This window comes from Cebus imitator, unplaced genomic scaffold, assembly GCF_001604975.1.
Source record: "Cebus imitator isolate Cc_AM_T3 unplaced genomic scaffold, Cebus_imitator-1.0 Scaffold216, whole genome shotgun sequence".
In the NCBI taxonomy this organism is placed as follows: domain Eukaryota; kingdom Metazoa; phylum Chordata; class Mammalia; order Primates; family Cebidae; genus Cebus; species Cebus imitator.
The window spans coordinates 1,400,424-1,424,937 of NW_016107531.1; the positions used below are offsets into that span (position 1 = coordinate 1,400,424).

The window sequence follows — 24,514 nt, forward strand, 5'->3', positions numbered from 1 at the left end:
AACGGCGACTGGGTACTAACAAGGTGGTCAATAAATATTTGCCAAATGAACAAAACAACAGCCCTACAAAATTCACCCTGAAATGGTGTAAAACTGTCTCCTTGTATTAAAGACTCCGACTCAACAGATAAGTTCAGCTCCAACTGGTAAGAATGCAACAAGGCAGGACAGGGTCTCTGGCAGCAGAGAGTGGGAGGAGATCACTCACCATTGCTGAACATCTCATCGTCAGTGAGCTGCCCGTCTTTGGCAAAAAGAACCCCAAACTTGAAATTCACAGAGCCCTTAGGATAACAAAAGGGGTTACAGTTAACTTTATCATCAAAGCATAAATAGTTCTGAGATGTGCTGTTTGTGACTTAGCACAATGGCAGTCACCAGGATGAACAGTCGGGAGATCCCTTCCTCCCATCCATCTGGGTTTTGACCAATGTTAACAACAATCATTCCTTCATTTTTACAGTATTTACAGTTTATGGTTGAGACTATATGCCTTTATGAATTAGTTCATTTGTAATTTCATTATTAATGGCATCTTTAGGATAGCAGTTCTATTCCGCAGCAAAACAGGATTTCAACAAATGGCCATAGTAACTCACAGGCCTGGCACCATCTTCCAATCAACCCAAGAGCGACAGCCCAAATCCCAGTCAGAGAAGAAGAGTTTGTTATAATTCAAAGCTTAACATAATCTCAGACTGATATATTGTGGACTCTTTTAGAAACAGAAATGGAAATTACAGGCAATTCATACTAAAAGCTCGTTTTTCCCAATTCCTAAAGATATTTAATCTGAAGAAGTCAAAAAACAGCTGTGCAAAAAAAAAAGCCCAAGCCAAGCAAGCAGTAGCTGGTACAAATGTGCAGTCTACCATCTCCAACTTTAAACTGAATTAATTCTGATCTGGTGGAAATGATAAATGATAAATAGCAGCTTCCACAGGGAAGGGGGGAAGACAGAGGAACAGGGTCAGGGAGTGGTAAACAGGGCCTCAATTATAATTTTTTTTTTTTTTGAGACAGAGTTTTGCTCTTGTTGCCCAGGCTGGAGCGCAATGGTGTGATCTTGGCTCACCACAACCTCTGCCTCCTGGATTGAAGCAATTCTCCTGCCTCAGTCTCCCGAGTGGCTGGGATTACAGGCATGCGGCACTCTGCTTGGTTAATTTTGTATTTTTAGTAGAGATGGGGTTTCTCCATGTTGGTCAGGCTGGTCTCAAACTCCCGACCTCAGGTGATCCACCCACCTCGGCCTCCCAAAGTGCTGGGATTACAGGCATGAGCCACCATGCCCAGTTTTTAATGTTTTTTCTTAAATTGGGTAGTGTTTTATTATTATTATTATTATTATTATTATTTTCTCAGAGTCTTACACTGTCATCCAGGCTGGAGTGCAGTGGCATGATCTTGGCTCACTGCAATCTCCACCTCTCTGGTTCAAGCAATAGTCCCCTGCCTCAGCCTCCCGAGTAGCTGGGATTACAGGGCACGCCACGACGTCCTACTGATTTTTTTATATTTTTAGTAGAGGTAGGGTTTCACCAAGTTGGCCAGACTGGTATTGAACTCCTGACCTCAGGCAAATGCCTGCCTTGGAAATTCCAAAGTGCTGGGATTACAGGTGTGAGCCACCAGGCCGTCAGTAGTGGTTTCATAGGTCTTCGTTATGTTATTTTCTCTATTTTTTTTTGTGCACCTGAGTATTTCATAATAAACACAAAATCTAATGTTGTAAGATAATCAACCTACAAGGTTCGTTGACTCACCACTAGATGGAGAAATTCTTGGTGGTCACTTAAAGATAGACAAGGGAAAAAGACATTTAAAGCATATTAGCCAGTGGGTCAGAGGTGGGAGGTCAAGGCAATTGCCAGCATTCAGGATAGCTAGATCTGGGAGAATTAAGAATCTGAAAATCCAAGTTCTTAGGCTGTGCATCTAAACATTTTTTTGTCCACAACGCACCTGAGATGCACACCCATCACGAACAGTAGTTTTCTACATAGAATTATGAAGAGGGAGGACATTCCAAACTGACCCCTTCACCTGGACTCTTCCACAGTTCCAGGGATGGCCGGCTGTCTCCCATTATGCAGGTTTCAGCTCAAGTGTCAATTTCCAGAGTGGCCTTTCCTGGTCTCCCCATATAAAGCCACTCTCCTTCCTGCTGTTATTCTCCATCAGAGCACCTTGTTTCTTCTCCTCAAAGCACTATTCATACTCTATAAATCTTTCATTGAACTTGCATATTTGTCCGTTTCTACCACTAGAACCTGAGTCCTGTGCAGGAGAGATCATACACTGTTTCCTTTCCGCTGAGTCCCTAGTGCTGACCACAGTACATTGGAAAAGATTAATAAGTATTAATGACATAAGTGACCATATGCATAATGAGAAAAAAAAAAACTTGGTCAAAAACAACTTATTTTTCAAACAATGTCTCCAAATGATCACTGCTTCCTCACTAACTAGCTTTTGATAAATTTCTTGGAATTTTTTCAAGGACCTCTATTCACTTTAGGGTTTTATAGTTTGTAACTTTTCTTTCTCTGTTTTGGAAGTGATGACAGTAAGCACATGTCTCAAGGATCCCTTAAAAAGCACATAAAGTAATATCTGTTTTATCTATTGTCCTGATGTTATTAATAATTACTCTCAAAGGGTCCCAGTGTAAATGACAAATTAAATGAATTTTTCCTGCTTCAAGTGGAGATTCCAGAAAGACTGGTCTTACACAGGCCTTGTTAAGTACTTGAACCTATTTATAGGGCCTCATTTAGGTAACATGGTGTCCAGGACTTCACAAATGATGTCTATGACTAACAGTTTTCACCTATTTCCAGAAATCAAGGTATGGCTCATTGTAATGAGTTATTTCATATTTTAGGAGGGGATAGTTTGATCTTGGGCAACTGGACTGTAACAGATAACATTTTAACCAGCCATTCAGAGCTCTCAAGGTCTCAAGGCCAGACCTGGGCCCCTGGAGGGAGGTGCTGCTAGAGGGAATCCACAGGCACTGGTTTTCTCGGGATGTAAGTCCTGCTCAAACATGCAATTTATAGATAAGGTCACATCTGTCATTCCTGCTTGGATGAAATTTACATTTTCTAAGTTTTAAATTTTATAAGACAAAACTCAACCTGATTACAAACCAATGTGAAGTCACATTCTTGGAAATTAGTAGCATGCTATGAATTACCGTTCTTCTGAGAAAAGCAAAGTATGAGGGGAAAGTCAAGTCCCAATGATTCCAGAAGAATTTTTTGGAACTGAGAAATGATGGCCTTATTCAAAATGAGACATCCCTGGTTCCTTGTTACTCCTGTTTAGGCAACGCCTCCATACTTCTAGGGTTCCACACGTTCCTATCCATCTCTCCTCTCTCCATGTGTATTACAGCTTGGGATGCTGTGTTCTCTCATGGGGGTGCCTCTCTATGCAGCAAACAAAACATGCGTTTCAGGACACTGCCATCACTTTACCAACATGCTAACCTTTCGGGAGCCTCACTAGTATTGTTTGTGTTCCCTGCCCATCTTTGCAGCTAATAGTTTACCACTAGAATAGGCTGGAATTGGGAAAAATGCTCCCGATTAGTCCAAGTAGAAAAGCAGCAGGATTAAATAGAATGCCTTGCCACATAGCTCTCAGACAAGCTCTGGAGGATCATGGCCATTGCTCACACCTCAAGTTGTCATGACAAGTGATTACTGTTGCCTCAAGCTAATATTTCCTTAACAAGGAAATAAAATTGAGAAATAAAGAGATCAGCCATTTATTTTTCAAAACTTGGGAGTTTCAAAAAAAAGCAGAGGAGGAAGCAATAAACAGTTAACAGGCATTCTTTCAGGGGCTAGAAGTGGTGAAGTCGAGGCAGGGGGCACGTTCACATTCCGCATTGGTACATTTTCTCTACTGTTTGTTACAACAGGCTTGTGCATGTACTCAGTGGGCGCTCAATAAACATCTGTGGATTAATGAAGAGAGTAATTTTGAGATATAAAAGCTATATACAATCCTAATTTTATGTGAAATATAACAAGCATATAAAACAAAATGTTAATAGTAGTTGTCTCTGTGACTGCATATGATTTTTTTCCTTTTATCTTTTGTGCATTTCTGTATTTTTCAAATTTTTAACAGAAATGTGATTATTCTTACTTTTTGCCTTTTACAAATTACATATGGAGTCCATAATTCTCCTGCAACAAACATAAATCTAAGATGAACAAAATATGCATAAAAATGTAGCCAGGCATGGTTGTATGAGTCTGTAGTTCTAGCTACTCAGAAGGCTGAGGTGGGAGGATCACTTGAACCCAGGAGCTGGAGGTCTGGGGAACAAGCATCCCCAGCCCTGGGAACCCTAGACTCTTTCTGAGCAGATGGAAGAATAAGGAAGTCAGCATAGTTAGTATGATGACTGGAGGGGTAGTGGGGCCAGATTGTTGCAGGCTCCAGCAGGCCAAGGTCAGGATCTGGGGCTTCCCTTTGAATGGGACAGGAAGCCTTTAGAGTTTTGAGCAGAGAGATGACCTGATTCCACATGTTTCAGAAGGACCATTGGCTATAATCTGGAAACCAGACGAGAGGGTGAGAGAGGAACCCAGGAGAAGAGTTAGGAGACTCTGCAGAGCCCAGGCAAGAGAAGATGGGGTGGCATCCCCATACCAGAAGTATTGAGAAGTGTTTGGATTAGGGATATTTTATGAAGAGGTGTCACCAGGGTGTGCTGATAAATTAGATATAGGAGAGAGAAAGACATGCATTAAGAATTTTTCCAAGTTTGGCCTGAGCAATGAGACAAAAGATATTGCTATTTACTGAGGCATAAGCTACATAGACCATAATTTATTTACTCCATTGCCTACTGATAATATTTTAGGTATTTTCCTATGTTAGTTATATATTTCGAAACTCAAATATATTGGGCCGGGTGCGTTGGCTCACATCTGTAATCCCACCACTTTGGGAGGCCGAGGTGGGCAGAGCACAGATCAAAAGACTGAGACCATCCTGACCAATGTGGTAAAGCCCCGTCTCTACTAAAAATACAAAAATTAGCTGGGTGTGGTGGCACGTGCCTGCAGTCCCAGCTAATCAGGAGGCTGAAGCAAGAGAATAGCTTGAACCTGGGAGGTGGAGGTTACAGTGAGCTGAGATTGTGCCACTGCACTCCAGCCTGACAACAGAGCGAGACTGTCTCAAAAAAAAAAAAAAGAAAGAAAATCCAATATATTTATATTTTTAATGGGGGCAACAGGGAATGGCAACATGCAAATAAATTCAGCATTTTGTATATGAAGAGCATCCTAATAAAGCACAAACACCCTACTTTAATGAAAATTAAAACCTTATTACTCACCTTGATCATAAGCTTAACACATTAAATGTTTCCAGGAAGATTTAAGTAGTTTGATTGTTTTTATAGCTTTGTAGCTAGAGGCATAGAAAATTCTAAAATATACCTTAAAATTCATGCCAGTAAGGTCTTTCCGTGCAATGTGTCCCACTATGCAAATCTACATGGAGGTTTGGCAGAAAGCAAAGGCTGGGTTTACAGTAAAAGAAGTCTATTTACAAACACGGAGGCAGAGCTGAGCAGGGGCAAATATCTCCATAGAATTACTCACCTCTTGTTCTTCAAGGACCAGCAAGTCCTGTCAAATAAAGTTTTAAAAGTTACATGCAGGCATGACAATAATTATTTCGTTTTGACTTGCTGTGAAAGCCAAGCTTCGGTTTGCTCACACTGACATTTTGAAAAGAATGTTAAAAGTTGGTTATAGGAGCTTTGTTTTGGGGAAGAAGAATCAACAGCTATGACAAAGATGGGAGCCAAGGGCCTTGGATCTTTTTCCCCTATAAGACCATCTCGTAAGAGCAGCATGGAGCAGCAAACCTAAACAATCCTTTGAATCCCTGCTGTCGCATCCTTAAGTGTGTTTGAGCACACGTCATTTAATCTATTTGGGTCTCTGCTTCCTTCTCCATGGTCCAAGGATAACATCTGTCTTAACCCCTGTAAAGATCACTGTGAGTATGTGTGGAAGACCTGGTACACAACAGAGATTTAATAAACCTTAAATTACTTTCCTTTTCATTCTGGGTCATTCCATATAAAAGTTTGTAAACTTATTACAAGGAAGTCCCATCTTTTCCAGAACTTCTAAAAAAGTAGATTCTGGTTGATAAGTGGTCACCAAAGCCAAGGCTCTGACAGGGACCCTGTGGCTGGGTGAAGGGGGAAGGAATGGCTCAGGTGAGCCACGGGGACAGCGCAGAGGCACCGAGGGTCAGGATGGAGGCAGGGCGGCTGGAGGGACCCTCGCCCTCCTTCTGGCCCTAGAGTCTCTGGGGAAGAGCTGTGTCAGCTGGAGACCAGGCAATTCTGAAAGAATTATGAAAGGCACACAAACCTGGATTTTATTTAACAGAAAGCCTCTTTCATTCAGAACTCAGTCATCTTTATTATTTTATTCTTTTTTTCTTTTTCTTTTTTTTTTAAGAAACAGGATCTGGCTCTGTCCCCCAGGCAGGAGCACAGTGGTGCAACCTTGGTTCATTGCAGCCTCAACCTCCTGAGCTCAAGCAATCCTCCCACCTCAGCTTTACAAGTTGCTGGGATTATGGGCATGTACCATCATACCCAGCTATTTTTTTGTATTATTTGTAGAGACAGGGTTCCACTATGTTGCCCAGGCTGGTCTCCAATTCCTGGACTCAAGTGGTCTTCCTGCCTCAGCCTCCCAAAGTGCTGGGATTACAAGTGCGAGCCACCACACCTGGCTGTATTATTTCCGAATTCTGGGAAAAAATAAAATTATGTTATGTATTTTTTATATTGGGACTTTATGTTTGCATGTCACTGTATATATCATTATCAAATGCTCTTTCCATGGTTTATTTTGATCTTTCTCAACATCTTGTGGTTTTCATTTTTAATTTTTATGGGTACATCAGTAGGTATAAATAAGTAAATAAATAAATATATAAAAATACCCTACTGATATATACCTACTGATGTAGGTATATATATTTATATATATATATAAATAATATATATTTATATATATATATAAATAATATATATTTATATATATATATAAATAATATATATTTATATATATTTATGGGGATATATATATATATATATATTTATGGAGGGGACAGTTTATTGTTCCTGAATCACAGGTGGAGGAACTGGATCTCCAGTTAAGGTCATGTGGCCTGTGTCAGCTTTGAATCTCATGACCAGTCATTTTAACACCCACAGCAGTCCTCCTTCCATGCTAACTACAGTGAATAAGAAAAAGGTCACACCTCTCAGCTTTTCAATTGCCACTAGCCATGCAAACATTAGGACTGAAATGTTTTGCAACCAGTCCCTGGCCTGGTAATAGAGCCTGCTCCTCAGAGGGCTAGGGCGAAGGAATCACAGCCTTGCAATAGGAGTCCTGGCTGAGCTCAGGGCTAGAGTCTCAACACTCAGCTGTAGAGGCAGGAGGGATGTCATAGGCTGTCAGGTTACATTTATGTTGCAGTTTCCTTATTTTGGATTACATTTGTTCAGAAGCGAATGGTCCTGTAATTTGCCCTGGTTTGCCAATGTCCCACTTAACATGATTCAGATTTTTAAAATATTCTCGTTCCTGAATTTGTGCAGCTAAGTCCTCTTTTTGCTGGTTTCTGGTGTGTAATTTTAGCCCAGAAAGTTTAATTTTGGCTAGTAATGGTGTTTCTTAATACAGTCCTACTGGCATTGCTTTAGATGTATGCATGATTCTAATCATTAGTTTTAGGCTGACACTGATTTTTTTCATATATATGGAATATAGGAGAGTGATTTTACACATACTTTTTTTAAACCTAGAAATGTTTTAAAAATCAAATTTAGCTCTATAGGTTTTTATAAAATACCTGGTCATTTAGGAAACATGTCACAGCTATCTAGAAACAAACTTGATGGATAGAAGTAGGAAGAAGCACATAGATACCCTGATTTCTCTATCTATTTAAAGCTAGCTTAATCACACATTGCTTCTGGATTTTGGTCAAGGAAGATGTTACTACAGTACAGCAGCCAGAAACAGACAAATAACATTTACAAACAGTACCAGCCACCTTCTCTCTTTGTGGTAAGATGCCTTCTTTGTAACACAATTGGTTCACCTTCTGTTTACTCTTGGCTCCTACCATTTTGAAGAACTCTTTCCTCTCTACCTAAAGCCTGTTGCTCAACTGTTCCTAAGGGAAACCTACAGAAATGTGATGACAGCCTTCACCCTGCATCTCTGAGGCTCACACACATGTGCACACTCACACACACAGAGGACAAGGGGAAAGTTCATGAATGGTTCCTTTTTTATAAGGGGAAAAAAGCCATATGCTTTCCTACACAAATGTAGGAAAGCATAAAAGTACTCTTGGTAAAAACAGGCACAGACTTGTGATATAAATAGGCAGAATGCTGCTATATCTTTTTTTTTTCTTTTTTCCTCTTCTAGAGAAATCAGACAGGGATGACTGAGCAGGGATGACCTCTGCTGAGGGAACTGGCTGAGTAGCAAGAGGCAGAAAGAAGTGTCACAGAGCTGGCTCTGTAGGTTTTGGGGCTCAGTGTCTGCGAAGCAGAGTTGGTGTGGGGAATCAGACCAAGGCTTAAAGAAGGATTAGGAAGAATAACCTATGTGAGTGAAGTAATAAGGGCACACTGGTGCTGACATATTTATAATTCTAGTTTGTTTTAAAATTTGTTATAAAGAATCACTTGTAATAAGCCTGGATGGCTTAAAGTCACTTATAGTTTAACCTAACATACCCATTTTTGCCTGATTTCTGTCTAGGGTTGAGGCTGGGTATAAACACTACTTAAAAAATTACAACAGTGGCTCACGCCTGTAATCCCAGCACTTTGGGAGGCCGAGGCGGGTGGATCACAAGGTCAAGAGATGGAGACCATCCTGGTCAACAGGGTGAAACCCCGTCTCTACTAAAACTACAAAAAATTAGCTGGGCATGGTGGCGCGTGCCTGTAATCCCAGCTACTCAGGAGGCTAAGGCAGGAGAATTGCCTGAACCCAGGAGGCGGAGGTTGCGGTGAGCCGAGATGGCGCCATTGCACTCCAGCCTGGGTAACAAGAGCGAAACTCCGTCTCAAAAAAAAAAAAAAAAAAATTACAACAAAACAAAATATATGGGAATTCACAACTCTATATTTGGGATAAGCCGAGAGTCGATAACCTTATTTTGAAAGCTAACTGTATTTTAAAGATATGCAAGCAAAGACTGTTCATGTTCCAATAAATCCTCCTCTTATTATTTTCCTAAAAAGCAAATTTGAGCATGATGCTCCCTGCTTAAAGGTTCTACTGGCTCCCTGCTGCCTCCTGGATAAAGTTCTAGCCTGCCCCTCCAGCCTCCTCCCTCGTCTCAGCTTGACACGCGGCAGGCACACTACGAGTGATTTCTGTGTTTCTAAGTTTCAAAGCTAAATTGGTTATAACGACAAGACAAAAGTTTCATTGACATTTTTCTGATAAGCCATCACCTAAATTATGACTAAATTTTTTTTCTTTCCCAAGGCAGACTGTTTTCCCTTAACATTAAGCCCTAAGAAAACAGGGATAGCTTTCTGGATACCTTTTATCCTTGATGGTACGCAGCACAGTGTACTACATAAGAGCTCAATCAACCACGTTTTGTATTGATTAATTTTTTAAAAATCTCTTTAACATTCCTGGCCGGGCGTGGTGGCTCATGCCTGTAATCCCAGCACTTAGGGAGGCTGAAGCGGGTGGATCACCTGATGTCAGGAGTTTGAGACCAGCCTGGCCAACATGGTGAAACCTCATCTTTACTAAATTAGCTGGGTGTGGTGGCAGGTGCCTATAATCCCAGCTACTTGGGAGGCTGAGGCAGGAGAATCGCTTGAACCTGGGAGACAGAGGTTTCAGTGAGTCGAAATCACGCCACTACACTTCAGCCTGGGCGACAAGAGTGAAACTCTGTCTCAAAAAATAAAAAAAGAAAATCTCTTTAACATTCCACACAATTCTGTATTACTCAGTAAAGAGGGTGACTTTTAAGCCAATAAGAATTTTCTGAATGTACACCATATTGGTTTGTGGACTGAGGATAGCTCTGTGGTTCTCAGGAATGGCTATGCATCAGAATCACTTCAGGAACTCCTGAAAAACAAGATACCCGGACCCTACCCTAAACCCAGCAAATCAGAACTGTAGGTGTGAGGTTCTTTCATGATGATTTTTTTCAAGTTGCATAGGTGATTTTGCTTTGTATCCTAGGCTAAGGATTACTGATGACCTGTCAGTTCTAACCCAACACTGTAATCAATTTCGTACAATTATAAAGCATAAAATTTTCTGTTACCTTTTGTATTTCAGGATGAAAAATTTCCCTGGGGCCTTTCTCAAATTTGTCCAGATTCATGGCACTGAAATAAGAATGGACAGGATGAGCTGCAGCGTGCTGGAAACTTAAATGATGTAGAGTAAGCCTTGGTTCTTCAGAGAAGCTAAAAAGTAGCTTCTAGAAAATCACAGCTGTTTTCCCTAAAGGCCTGACACTCAGAAGATACAAATCAATAAATCAGTGATCAATGAACGAACAGATGAAAGTAACCAACACCACATGTACTTGACTTATATAACTTGACTCCTAATGATACTCATCTAATGAGAGACGGAGAAAGAAATCAGGAACATCTGTTTCAGGTAACCTTGGCCACTCTTCCAGATTCTTAAAGTGACGAAATGTAATTAATATTTAACTGAAATTTCTAGGCCAACCTTAACAAGATTTTAAAAAATGTTTTACTTTGGATAAGCAATGTAAATTCCCTTGAACCTAAGGTCCTATAAAGGTAAAACAATGATATTGAAATAGATGATCTCTAGAGTTTCTTTCAGCTAATATTCTAATATTTATAAGTGAAAGTTAAAAATAATAAAGAATTTCTAGAGTACTTACAATACACCAGACACTGTGATAAATGCTTTTCATGGATTGTCTCATTTAGTCCTTATGAGGCAAGTACTATTTTAGTCCTGTTTTAAAGATGAGGAAATTGAAGCTCAGAAGTTAAGTAACAGGATAAAAATCTGGTAAAAAGCAGAGCCAGGACTTGAATCCAGGCTTATGTGACTCTATAGCATTTATATTTTAATTTCCTTTTAAGTTTTCAGGTTCATTCTTGTAACAAAAGAAGGTAAAATCTTCCTTCTGCTGGCAGCAACTGTAGAACGTGTAGTCTATCATATCTTTAAAATCTTGCTATACCTTGCTCTGGCAATGAGGATGTACTGAAAAGCTAAGACCTTGCTCATAACTAAATAAAATTACAACAAAATGAAATGACTAGTTTTTAAGCATAAATAGGAAAGGAGCTAGAGTAAACTTTTCTTTTTTTTTTTTTTTTTTTTTTAATTTTTTTTAATGGAGATGCTGTTTCTTCATATGGGTCAGGCTGGTCTTGAACTCCCAGCCTCAGGTGATCTGCCCACCTCAGCCTCCCAAAGTGTTGGGATTATAGGCATGAGCCACCGCACCCAGCCGAGTAAACTGCTTTTTAGAAAAAAAGAATTCACAGAAATCATAAATCAATGTAAGTGAAGGTATTACTCTCCAAGCAAATTAAGATTTATAGCTCCTTGAAAGCAGCAGAATATTTCTGTGCTCAGCAAAAATGTTAGCCTCTTGGTGGGGAGGCTTAACTCAAGCTTCAGAACTGCTCAGAAGAAAAATCAGAAGGTACACAGCAGACAGGAAAAGGTCTGCAATCTGGAGACCAAACGAGGCTTGAAAGTGGGATATAAGGTTTTTTACTTCCTAGTCTTGGTGTCTTTTTTTTTTTTTCCTTGACACAGAGTCTCACTCTGTCACCCAGGCTGGAGTGCAATGGCGTGGTCTCGGCTCACTGCAACCTCTGTCTCCAGGGTTCAAGTGATTCTCCCGCCTCAGTCTCCAGAGTAGCTAGGACTACAGACGCCCACCACCGCACTGGCTGATCTTTGTATTTTAGTAGAGATGGGGTTTCACTATGTTGGCCAGGCTGGTCTGAAACTCCTGACCTCGTGATCTGCCCACCTCGGACTCCCAAAGTGCTAGGATTACAGGCATGAGCCAATACACCCAGCTTCGGTGCCTTTTCGTTAGCAGATGCAATCCCCAACAGATAGAGTCAAGTTTGTCACTGTAAGAGCCATTTTGGTAAGGATGAGTTGTAGCTATTTTGTGTCACCTAGGAACACTGGAAACACATCTACCACCATGTAGCTCCAGACAAATAGAGAGGAAATCACCAGGGCTCTGAGATAAGCTTTGTTCTTCACATGATAGGGCATTACTGCTTAAACAACCCAAGCTCTGGAGTCACATGGGCTACAGCTCTGTGATTTACCAGCTGTGAGATCTTTGTCAGATCCCTTCACCTCTCTGAGGCTCCAATTCCTGATAAGTGGAGTGGAGATAATATTAGATCTACTTCATGGAGCTAGTTTAAAGATTGACTCAGAGAACACTTGTAAAGCGTTCAGCATGGTGCCTGACAAACAGAAGCTACCATTACTGTAACATCTTAGCTGGTGACAAAGCAACAGGCTGGATCCAAGTGGTGGCATTCCTAGGGGAGGCTGCCACCTAAGCATGGGAGAGAGATGAGAGGGAGGTGGGAGGGTGCAGGCACGAGAGGTGGCTGAGCAGGGAGCACCCAGATATTCCATCCACTTAATGTTCTGTCTGGCGAAGAATAAGCACATTCTTTGCTGACATCTGGGTTTCTATTTCAAGGCAGAAAAATGGAAGGAAAAATATTTCTTGATTATCTTTATAAAACTAAAGTTTCTGAGTGCATACAAGAAAAAAGAAGCTGGCAACTAATGCCGCATGGGGAGATGTCTAAGAGCAATGCTCAAAATCAGTTGGACCTGGACTCAGGCCTTGGTTTCACAGGCCTTGGTTCCACCACACACTTGGTATCTGACCTTGGCTTTCTCTCGATGAACCTCCATTTCTTCATCTATAAAACAGGCACAGTCACAGCACCTTCCCTACAGGGTTGCTGTGATGATGACACAAGTGAAGCATGTCATGTCAAGTGCTTAGAAAATGTCTTGCACACAGTCAAAGCTCAAGACAATGGAAAGGTAACATCAGAATGATCACAGGAGAAAACAGTGTATAAAGGGCTCCAAATCCATGCATGGGGTTTCTACCCATTAGAACTCACCTTAAGATGGACTTCACAGAAAGAGTTTTTGTGGGACTGTAGGGAAGGCATATTTTCTGGGAACCCTGGAAAAGTCCAAACATCAAATCAGTGACAAGTTATACAACTTCCATCTCCAAAAGAGCCTCTCTGGTCACTCAAAAGAAACCCATGCCCAGTCTTTCTCCTTTCTCCTCAAGGGGCATGTATATTAATAAACACATTCTATGTCTGAAACAATCTTGCTCAAGTTTAATAGCAACTTCCAGGATCTCCCCACCCCAACATACGTGGATTTCAGCATGGCCTTCGATATACAGGTCTTTAGTGTCTTAGCTATTATGTAGAGCACCTGAGCCATCTGAACTAGATGAGAAGGGAATTTGTTTTTTTGTTTTTTGTTTGAGATGGAGTCTGGCTCTGTCGCTTAGGCTGGAGTGCAGTGGCGTGATCTCGGCTTACTGCAACCTCTGCCTCCTGGGTTCAAGTGATTCTCCTACCTCAGCCTCCTGAGTAGCTGGGATTACAGGCATGGGCCACCAGGCCTGGCTAATTTTTAGTAGAGATGGGGTTTTGCCATGTTGGTCAGGCTGGTCTCAAACTCCTGATCTCAGGTGATCCACCCACCTCGGCCTCCCAAAGTGCTGGGATTACAGGTGTGAGCCACTGCACCCAGATGGGAATTTGGTCTCTGAGCCGAACATCAAATAAGCCTCAAAGATCAAAATAAGACAACAGTCTCCACATGTCTGATGGGACCCAAAAAATAATGTCTCCCAGTCAAAAACTTTTTGAACTAGAAATCCCCCGAATCTTTCAGAGAGGTTTTCATAATATGTACTTTTATATTTATCTGTTTTCTTATTTGAAGTCTCTTTTCTCCTAAACGAGTACCAACTGTGACTCATTCATAGAAGTACTCAATGAATACTTTTTTGACTCAAAAGGGAATGAAGAATTGCCTAACTGATTCAGTCTAATGTCCACACCACCCAGAACAGATGAGTGCTACTCTCTTCCTAATTGTCTAAGAAGAGGCAACACAGATTTAGAATTCACAAACACTTTACACTACACAGTTAGCAAACAAGATTATCATATACTGCACGTTTAAAACTTTCTTCCTGACTTAGACTAGTACTAAAATTGTCATCACAAACAGCTAGAGGAGGTTAAGAACATTTAGGAAATGAACAAAGAAGTAAATATGATTTTTCTTTTCTTTTTTTTTGAGAAGGGGTTTTACCATGTTTGCCAGGCTGGTCTCAAACTCTTGACCTCAGGTGATCCACCTGCCTTGGCCTCCCAAAGTGCTGGGATTACAAGCATGAGCCACCATGCCCAGCTGAAGTAAATATAATTTTTCTTCTGCTATTGGGACATATCTGCCAATTCATCTGTCTAAACCCTGAACAATGGCAATGGAGTGGAGTTCTTTGAACTTTTCAAGCCCACACTCTCTTGGCATAAATGAAACTTTCATGCCTACACCCCTGGAGGCCTGCTACTCTCACCCCTTTCTAGGCCAGGGAGGAGGATGTCTTTGCAACTGAGGATGAGAAGTTGCACTAGAGAGAGCCCTTCTTACAGGTTCTCCACTAGCCAAGGAAACTGGGCTGAGCTTTTGCTTTGTAGTTCGTGTTACACAGATTATTTTTTTCCCAATTATAGAGGAATATTAAGAAATACACACACGTTTTCTGATTCTACAGATCCTACCCATTGAGAGCTGATTTCCTCTGTGGCTTTGCTTTTTAACTGGCTCCAGCCTATACTGCAACCCCTATCTAAGAGACGGTCATAAATCTGCCCCTCTAGCTCAGATCCTACTTTGTCTACCTTTTCTTCTTACCCAGCACACCAAAGGCAGTTTTAGTTTTATTTTTTTGTAGTGGGTAGGGTCTCACTACGTTGCACAGGCTAGTCTCGAACTCCTGGTCCCATGCAATCCTTCTGCCTCAACCTCCCAAAGTGCTGGGATTATAGGCATGAGCCACCATGCCCAGCCCAATGGCAGTTTTAAAGAGAAGCCAAGGGCAGCTCTGGGTAATGTATGGCACAGCACAGGGCTCCAGTGCTACACTGGGTAACAGTCACACCTTTGTGAGCTGCCTATGTGGGTGTGAAACCCAGGGCTCCTGAGATTCTGGGTTTGTTTTTCTTCACTACAAACTGTTAAAGTTCTTCCTCATCTCTTCCCTGGAAGTTACTAGTTTCCAGAGTCAGTGTTCAAGTAAAATGGTTCTATGTTCAGAGGAAACATCAAATGCACAGGTAGAGTCAAGTGCATGTATGTATCAGGCAACACCAAGTGATCACAGCAAGCACGCAGAAGTATATGTCAAAGATTACCTGTGTAACAGGTGTGTGTGTGCAGGTGTGTGTGTATGTGGACAGATGTCTAGAAGCCTGTTGCAGTGATTATCTCCAAGCAGTTGGATTCTTTTTACTTGTTGTATTGTTTGGATGGAATTTTTACAACAAGTACGAATCATTTTTCATAGTTTCTTTGTGTGAGCCGTTTATGACAGAAGAAACACAGTAGAGATATGCAAGACTGGGGTTTAAATTCCACCTCCTTGGCTTCTCTAATACCAGCTATGAGTAACCCTTGTTTGTCTCGCATTTGTTGCTCCTTCTACCTGGAACACTCCCCTTCAACTTGTCATGTGACTGGTTCCCTTTCATCCGTCAGGTCTCTATTTGCTGGGTTCCACCTCAGGAAGCTTTCCCTAAACTGTCTCATCTAAGCAGGGCTCCTGCATCATGCTCTCATTCTCTGTCTTCAGAGTCCTTATCACAACTTATAATGTCATACAGACAATATCTTTGGAAATTGAAATAAGCAAATGTTCCTCCTGCATTTGTCCCACTATGTCTCCCCTCATAAATGGCAGCCATCTCAGTGAGGATGTGATAGCTATTTCCTGGAGGGAGAAGATATGACATTGGGAAAGTCCATTCCAGAAAGGTAGAAGAAGGGGGAAACCCACCCTCTCCTGTCTTGGAGGGAGGGAGAGGGGGAGAGAGAGGAAGAGGGAGGAAAGGGGAGATGAGGAGAAGGGGAGGGGGAGGAGAGGGAAGGAGAGATGAGGAGGGGGGAAGGGGAAGGAGAAAGGAGGGAGGGGGAGATGAGGGGGGGGGGGGGGGGGGGGGGGGGGGGGGGGGGGGGGGGGGGGGGGGGGGGGGGGGGGGGGGAGGGGGAGAGGGGAGGGGGGGAGAGAGGGAGGGGGGGGGAGAGGGGGAGAGGGGAAGGAGGGAGGAAGGAAGGAAAGAAGGAAGTAAGGAAGGAAGGAAAGAAGGAAGTAAGGAAAGAAGGAAAGAAGGAAGGCAGGCAGGTAGGTAGGCAGGCAGGTGGGCAGCCAAGAGATGGACACCAGGGCCCTTGATGCCCCCATGCCAAGCACAGGCTTTGAAGGGGTTGTGGGATGCTGCAAATTTGTCAAGGGAAGACCTGGAGGCACCTCAGAGCATTTGAACTAGAGGCCCCTTCCCTGGCATGGCCTTGCACAGGAATCTTAAGTCCACGCAGCACCTGGTTTGATCTTGGTGAAGGGTAGCAACTCAGTGGCTGCAAGTGTTAATGACCAGAAATAAGACACATGCAGGCCTATGGCAATGGTCCTGCCTCCTCACATCTGAGCTATGGCTCATAGAGGATGTGCCCCAGGAGGGATAGAGAGCTTTGAGAGGTTCAGAGACTAGCAGAGACCTGGAATCAGGACAAGGAGTGACTTTACAAGAGCCAAATGGCTGGCACCATGGGTTTCAGGGGCAGATGCTTTCCAATGACTCAAAAAAGCCAGAGGAATCAATTATATCAGTCACTCCACAACAGAGATCAGACAGAACTCAGAGGGCCCATGTGGATCCATGGTTCTCTTCTGCGACCATTAGGTCTCATAAGCCTGCTCCCCAAGTGCACAAATACCAACTGCAAGAGGAGCAGGAGGAGGGAAAAAATTGGAAAGACTGATTGTTTGCCCAAAAGAGACAGAGTCATCCTAAAGAGAATATTTAAACCCGAAGAGACTAGAATGCTGTAATTAGCAAACATAAAATAAATAAGTTTTTTCTTTTTTTTTTTTTAAAAGGCCAGAAAACAGCCTACTGGTGCAGAAGATAAGGTGCTTTGGGCAAAGGCAATGTCACTTCTCAGAAGTGAATCATGAGAAAACTATGATGCATGCGCTAGAAGAAACTGGCACTCAGTTCTCCACACAGGGGTCATATCCTGAAACCAATGCATGAATTTTGCTTCAAGTGTGAGCCATATACTTACTGTTTTCCTCCAAAGAATTGCACGGTATTGAGGGACACGTTGATTGTTTTGGTCAGAAAGGGTCACGGACAAGAAGAAAGGGCTCTTCTCTGCGTCGTTTCCAATGTAGTTCTGATGGACTGGAAAAGAAAGGTTTAGAACAGTGAGAATGCAACTGGTTCTGCCAGTGACAGATGGTAGAGGACACCGCAGGTGGTGTCCAGCCCTTCCCACATGCTCAGGGAACAAAAATCCCAGAGCCAGCTTGGGATAGACTCTGATCTCTCTTGGCTGATCATACACTCCTCTTCCTTTTGCTTGTGTCTGGTTCAGGAATGAACATGTGACCAAATTCTAGCCAATGAGATGGGAGGAGAAATCTGCCAAGGGGCTTCTAGAGAGGCTTCCTCACTCCTAAACACGGCCTTCTTCTTCTGGACATGGTGGAGTCTAGAAGTGATGCCTGGAATTGCTGAAACCACCTTGTGACCCTGAAGAGGGCCAGCCCAAGGGCCAAATTGCCACACTAAGGATGGGGAAGCAGGAAAAGGGAAAGGCCTGGGTCCTTGACATTACTGGGATTCTGAATCCTCCAACCCTGGGGCTTGCCCTGTCTCTGGGTTTCTTGTTATATTCTTTACTGTTTGTGCCAGTTTGAGTCAGGTTTTCTGTTACTGCACCTGAAGGCATCCAAACTCATGACACCATTTTTCTGTAAAGTCCTCACGCTCTGAGCACTATTTGCAAGCATTTGGGAAGATGACGACTTTCCTGCTGTTTTCTTTTTTTAAAATAAATGCTTCTATCTCCCCCGCAACACAGCAATAAATTTTGCCTGGCCAAATAAAGGAACTTCTTACAATAAATACAGAGTCAGATTTCTTTAAAGGCATCATTTAGGTCTATTCACTCTCATTTCATAGTTCAAGCATCATATCTACAAATGAATACATTAGCCTGAGAAACAATCCCTCTAATTCATTATGAATCCCAAAATAGTGATTATTCTTCCATTCCTCAAATCTTTTGTCACTAGCCATATTCCTGTTTTCCACCTTTCTGTATATTTTCACTTGAGCTTTTCACTTTAAATGTACATAGCTATTAATGACTGAGCTGTTGGTATGTGCCAGGCACTGGGCTTAGTGTTATTCCTGAATATCTCATCGAAACTTCCATTCAAACCTACTAGGTATGCACTCATAATATCTCTACTTTACAGGAAAAAAAACCCCAAAAAACAAAAAACTGAGTCACAGAGAAATGGAGAGTAGCTAGTGTAAGGTTCTCTGATTAACAATGGCAGGATCAGGATCCAAACCCATATCATGAGTGTCTTTGCCACTGTATACCCATTGTTCTGCATATTGTCTGGCATGTAGTAGGTGACAAATAAATACTTGTCATGGATGAATGCACGAATGATGCCAGAGCCTACAGCTTCATGTCTCTCTAGTTCTATACAGGCCCTGGAGCTCAGAGAACCAATTGTCTCCCTCATTGCCTTGTACTGAATACTTTGAACTAAGAATTCAAAACCCAATATTGACAGGGCAATTGCCTTGTTAAGTCTAAAGTTGTTCTTCTACCCTGGAAAATTCATCTTATTTCTCAAATCACTTATGCAGATGGTCTAATATCCTTTAGTTCCCCAGAGATAAAAATGTCCATAAAAAAAGAAAACTGTGAGCAAAAACTCTTAGGGCTGAGACTCTGAATAGAATCTTTTAACCTACAAAGGTTACTACTAACCTTGAAGTGAAATGCTCTGATGCTAGTGCTCCCAAAATGCCTAGTTTCATTCACATAGGATACTAGAAATTACACTAACTTTCATTCTGAATACCCTTTCTTCCCAACCACCACAATAGTATAATTACCTTGTCCTAAAAAATATTTGAAATACCATCTGGTGTGGTATTCTGGGTTCTCTAAGTGCACATCTGTTCTTCGCCAAGTACCTGGCAGAGCGGTTGCATTCTGTAATGGAACAAAGTTGTGACATTAAGAGGCTTATTCAGAAAGTAAACATGAAGCTGGCAATGAACCAGAGTCCAAGGAACCAAAAAGTCGTTGTTAAAAGCACACACCCTAGGGCTGTCGCTGCATGTTCTCACTAGAAAAGACAATCAGTCTAAATTCACATTATGGGAGCATCCAGGGGGTCTCTGAGGTGTAGGAAAAAGAATCAGTGAACTGGTTCAGCTATTCCTAAAATGGGTATTAGGTACCTCTCCTTTCTGGGCTGAAACTTCCACAATATTTGGAAATTGGTGCCCCCTAGAGGAACCCCCTTCTTTTTGTTACCCCTGTAACAGGCTCAATTCATCTTGAATCCATCTATGCTTTTTTTTTTTCTGTGCATATGCATATTTTTCTTAACAAGATGAAATTATATTGAATATACAGTTTTGTGGCTTGCTTTGTCAGTAGCCTTTTTACATGTCAATAGAGATAATCCTTTAATGTTATTAGTTCTATACTCTTTTATTATATAGATATAACTAATAATACTGGACAATTAGGCTGCTTCCAATTGTTTGTTATTGTAAATAAAATTGATCATCTTCTAATTCCACATTTGCATACTTTCTTGCCCAATTACTTCTTTAGGATAATTCTTAGAAGTTAAATTGCTTTGTCAAAGGGTATGTACATTGTCGAGGATCTGCAACACAATGCCAATCTAACATCTAGGAGGACTGATACAAATTATAGTTCCACCAGCAACGGCTGAGGGTACCATCTTCCCTTATACTGTCGACATTGCCTCTTTACAATTTAACGGCAAAATGTAATTTCAACCTTGTTTTTATTTTTGTTTCTTTGTAGGCCTTTTTTTTTTTTTTTGAGACAGAGTCTTGCTATGTTGACCAGGCTGGAGTACAGTGGTGCCATCTTGGCTCACTACAACCTCCGCCTCCTGGGTTCAAGTGATTTGCCTGCTTCAGTCTCCTGAGTAGCAGGGATTACAGGCACATGCCACCTAGCCCAGCTAGTTTTTGTATTTTTAGTAGAGATGGGGCTTCACCATGTTGGCCAGGCTGGTCTCAAACTCCTGGCCTCAAGTGATTCACCCACCTTGGTCTCGCAGAGTGCTGGGATGACAGGAGTGAGCCACCACGCCTGGACTGTATACGATTTATATTGAAGCTTTTCTTCATATTTTTATTGGTCATTTACAATTATTTTGTGGGTTGTTTATGTTCTTTGCCAGTTTTCTGATTATTGTATTCTTTTTCTTAATGATTTGTGAAATATTTGAAATAGATTGCAAATAATTTCTTCTGATCAACTTTTTGCTTTTAAACTTGTTCTATGGTATTTTTGGCCATATAGATGTTTCAAAATGTTTACATAAGCAAATTTTTCATTTTTTTCCCTTTATGGCTTTTGCCTAATTAGTATCAAAAAGTCCTCCATCCCAGCATTAATGAAACTATTTACCTTTATATTCTTTTAGATGTTTCATTTTTATAGTTCATTCCTTATCATTTATTTTGATGGATGCTATAAGCTAAGGACCAATTTCCCCCAAGTCATTTATCAATTAACTCAGTTCTACCTATTGAACACTCTGTCATTCTCAATTCTTATAAGCCATTAAATATGTTTACAGTAAATGTCTGAATCTTGCATGGTCTAGGCTGAGACTGTGTTAGATGTCAGTTGTCCCGAATGACTGATGTCACTCTATTGCAGCTCTGTTGACATCTCCATTGTGAATGTATGTAAGGTAGGCTACTGGAACATACTCTCTTTGACTTTGTCATGCCTCTAGCAATGTCCTAGATGTTTGTGGTAGGTTTCTTTATCATGCTGAAGATGTTTCCTTCAATTCAAAGTTTACAAATAGCCTTTTCTCAGGAAGGAAAATTAAATTTACCAAAAGCTTTTTTGGGGGGCAACTATTGAGAGAACAGGTTAAATGGCAGGGTGGGGGCGGAGAGAGAATCATAGTATGTAGTGTAATGAATGAATATAGTAATAGCTCTTCTTACATTGAAAGGTTCTTTTATTTCTGGAATGCACCCTACTAGGTCATGTAATATTATTCTTTTAATATGCTGCTTGTCTTTAACAAATGATTTCTGTATCATATTTGTTTGTGTGATAGATCTATAGGCTTCCTTTCTATTTTTATTTCTGTCATGCTTTCAGGGTTATGTTACCTTATAAAATGAAATGGGAAGCTTTCTGTTCTTGTCATTGCTCTGGAAATACTGACATTCATTGACAGAGTGCTAAATGCCAAATATTAGGCTAAGCATTTTATATGCATTATCTCCAGAACCACCCATCAACCTTATGAGATAGATTCTATTTTATCCCCCTGCTTTCAGATGAGGAAATGGAGACTGGGAGAGTTTAAATATGTTGCCCAAGGTTACAGAGATAATAAGTAGTGGAGCTGGAACAGAACCAGTTCAAATTCCAGAGGTTTCTTCTTTTTTCTTGTTTTTAAATCTTAACCATTACATCATCCTCTGTGTCCTTTTTTATGTCCTGCCTTTTAAGCCTATTAAGGAGTAAAAACGTAGGTGAAAATTTTAGTATTATTTTGCTTTTATCAGATTTTCTGGAATTTTAAAAACCCAGCTATTGCTACATACATATAAATTTTTATTTGGAAATAATTTTAAATTTACATAAAAGTTGCATGAATAAGAGCAGTGTAAAAAAACATCTGTTTACCTTTTACTTAGCAGATTCACTTACTGTTAATGTTTTACCCCACTGGCTCATTTGTTCACATAACCCCCAAACATACACACATACATAATATTTTTTCTGAACCATTTAAGACTCAGATGTAAAATAACAGCCTTCATCCCTAAATACTTCGATGCATATTTCTCAAAAGTAGGGATATGTTCTTACATAACCACAGCAGAGCTTTCTCAACTTTTGTAAATTTGGCATTGACACAATACCATCTGTATTCCAATGTTGTCAATGGACTCAACAATGTCATTTTAAGCATTTCTCTCTTCAGTACAGGATCATTTCACTGTGTTTCTTTAGACTCCCTTCATCTGCAACATTTCCACAGATTCTTTGTCTTTATGACATTTGCAATTTTTTTTGGCTGTCACTATTTTTTTTTTTTCTTTCCAACTTTTATTTTAGATTCAAGGAGTACATGTTCAGGCTTGTTACATGGACAAATTGTGTGTTGCAGGGGTTTGGTAAACAGATAATTTTGTTACCCAGGTTATCGGTATAATACCCAATAAGTAATTATTCAATCCTTACCTTCTACCCCTAAGTAGGCCCCAGTGTCTATAGTTCCCTTTTTTGTATCTGATATTGACATTTTTGAAGAATGCAGCATCTTCCCTCCTCATTTTGGCTTTGTCTGATGTTTCCCAGTTAGAGTCAGGGTATGCAGACTTGGCTGGAATACCATATAAGTGAGGTTTGTCCTCAGCTTATCATATTTCAAAATACTCATCTGTTCATCAGTGGTGATGTTCATTTTGATCACATATTCAAATATTACCTCTTAGTTTTGACCTTTTGGTGAAGGCTTATCATTGGAGTTTGTTCTCTGTAGGATATGTGCATGATTGATTATCAATAGCTATTCACTTTATAACTATGAACTAATGGCAGTACTGCTGGTCTCCAGGTCTTTCCACCACGCCACTGCAGAGCATGCAGTGACAACATGGTCTACCAGCCAGCCTCAGGCATCAGCTGACCAGACATAGGTGGAGTCCAGCCAAAGAAGTTGGCCTGAGCCAGGCTCCACAGTGGTTGGTGTCATGGTCCCAAGGCTCTAGATCCTAGAAAGCTAGAGCAGAGCCTAGAGAGTAAACTCTTAAGCTGTCATCAGGACATTTAAACTTCTGGGGTCTCGAAGAGATGCATGGATGGCACAGAGAAGTTTCTTTTAGGTAGCAGCAACAGATCTTAGTTCTGTGCTTCTCAAATTTGTTAAATGTGCACTCTTGGGCCCACTGTAAACTTCTTCCTTAAGGTCTTTATGAGTGGGGCACCAGCATCTATTTTACATGTGGTTCTGATGAAAACTGAACTTTGAGAAACAATGCTCTATGCCAGTTCTAAAAGAATCCAGAACGGAGAGGGGGACATAAACTTGGATGGGGCAAAACAAATATATCTTTATTTTCCCTAACTTCTAACTAAAATTTAGCATTTCATTCAGTTATGATTATATGCAAAAAATCCCCCCATAAAATGGTCAGTCCTGGTAACCATGCCAACAACAAAAAAAGATACTTTCAGAATTCATTATACTGATTGCAGATATCTCAAAATACTATTTACATTCTTCACTTTTCAAAATTACAGTATTTATGGTGCCTGCTGCTAGATTTATCATTTGATGTATTTTAATTAATTAATTAATTAATTATTCAGATGGCATCTCACTCTGTTGCCCAGGCTAGAGTGCAGTGGCACGACTCGGCTTATTGCAACCTGTGCCTCCTAGGTTCATGCAATTTTACTACCTCAGCCCCCCAAGTAGCTGGGATTACAGGTATGTGCCACCACACCAGGCTAATTTTTTTATTTTTAGTAGAGATGGGGCTTTGCCATGTTGGTCAGGCTGGTCTTGAACTCCTGACCTCAAGTGATCTGCCCACCTCGGCCTTCCAAAGTGCTGGGATTACAGGCATGAGCCACCGCGCCTGGCCTACTTAATGCATTTTAAAATCATAAATATTACTGTATCATAAATTAGGTTTCAAAAATCATGTTGACAACTATTTCAATACAACTGTTTTCCTTTGGAATCCTATGTATTTAATTTCAAGTATTTTAAAACATTATTCTGAGATGGAGTCTACAGGTTTACCAGACTTTCAAGGGGATTCGAAGGCATAGAAAATGACCTGCATACTCTAGGCTTCTAAAGCACTTGCATCTGTCTGCCTCCCAGAGATCTGAACACTGCCAAGTACAGAATAGAACATCACAGGGAGGTGCAAAGTGCTGCTCAGCATTGCAGAGGGAGAGATGGGACTCCAGAGGCAGAGGCGTTCTGAGTACCA

At 41.1% G+C, this 24,514-nt stretch overlaps 1 protein-coding gene across 4 annotated transcripts in view; it reads right to left on the reverse strand.

The window, feature by feature from the left end:
- The window catches only part of GARNL3 (GTPase activating Rap/RanGAP domain like 3), a 179,976-nt gene that overhangs the window by 63,177 nt on the left and 92,285 nt on the right, over positions 1-24,514 (reverse strand). For all 4 annotated transcript variants that reach the window (XM_037745914.1, XM_017549106.2, XM_037745916.1 and 1 more), the window contains 6 exons: positions 19,373-19,472; positions 17,514-17,632; positions 13,253-13,317; positions 10,396-10,459; positions 5,637-5,663; positions 209-284 (listed from right to left, as the gene is read on the reverse strand). In XM_037745914.1, coding sequence (XP_037601842.1) covers positions 209-284; positions 5,637-5,663; positions 10,396-10,459; positions 13,253-13,317; positions 17,514-17,632; positions 19,373-19,472 — 451 coding nt within the window. The remainder of the gene's footprint in view (positions 1-208; positions 285-5,636; positions 5,664-10,395; positions 10,460-13,252; positions 13,318-17,513; positions 17,633-19,372; positions 19,473-24,514) is intronic.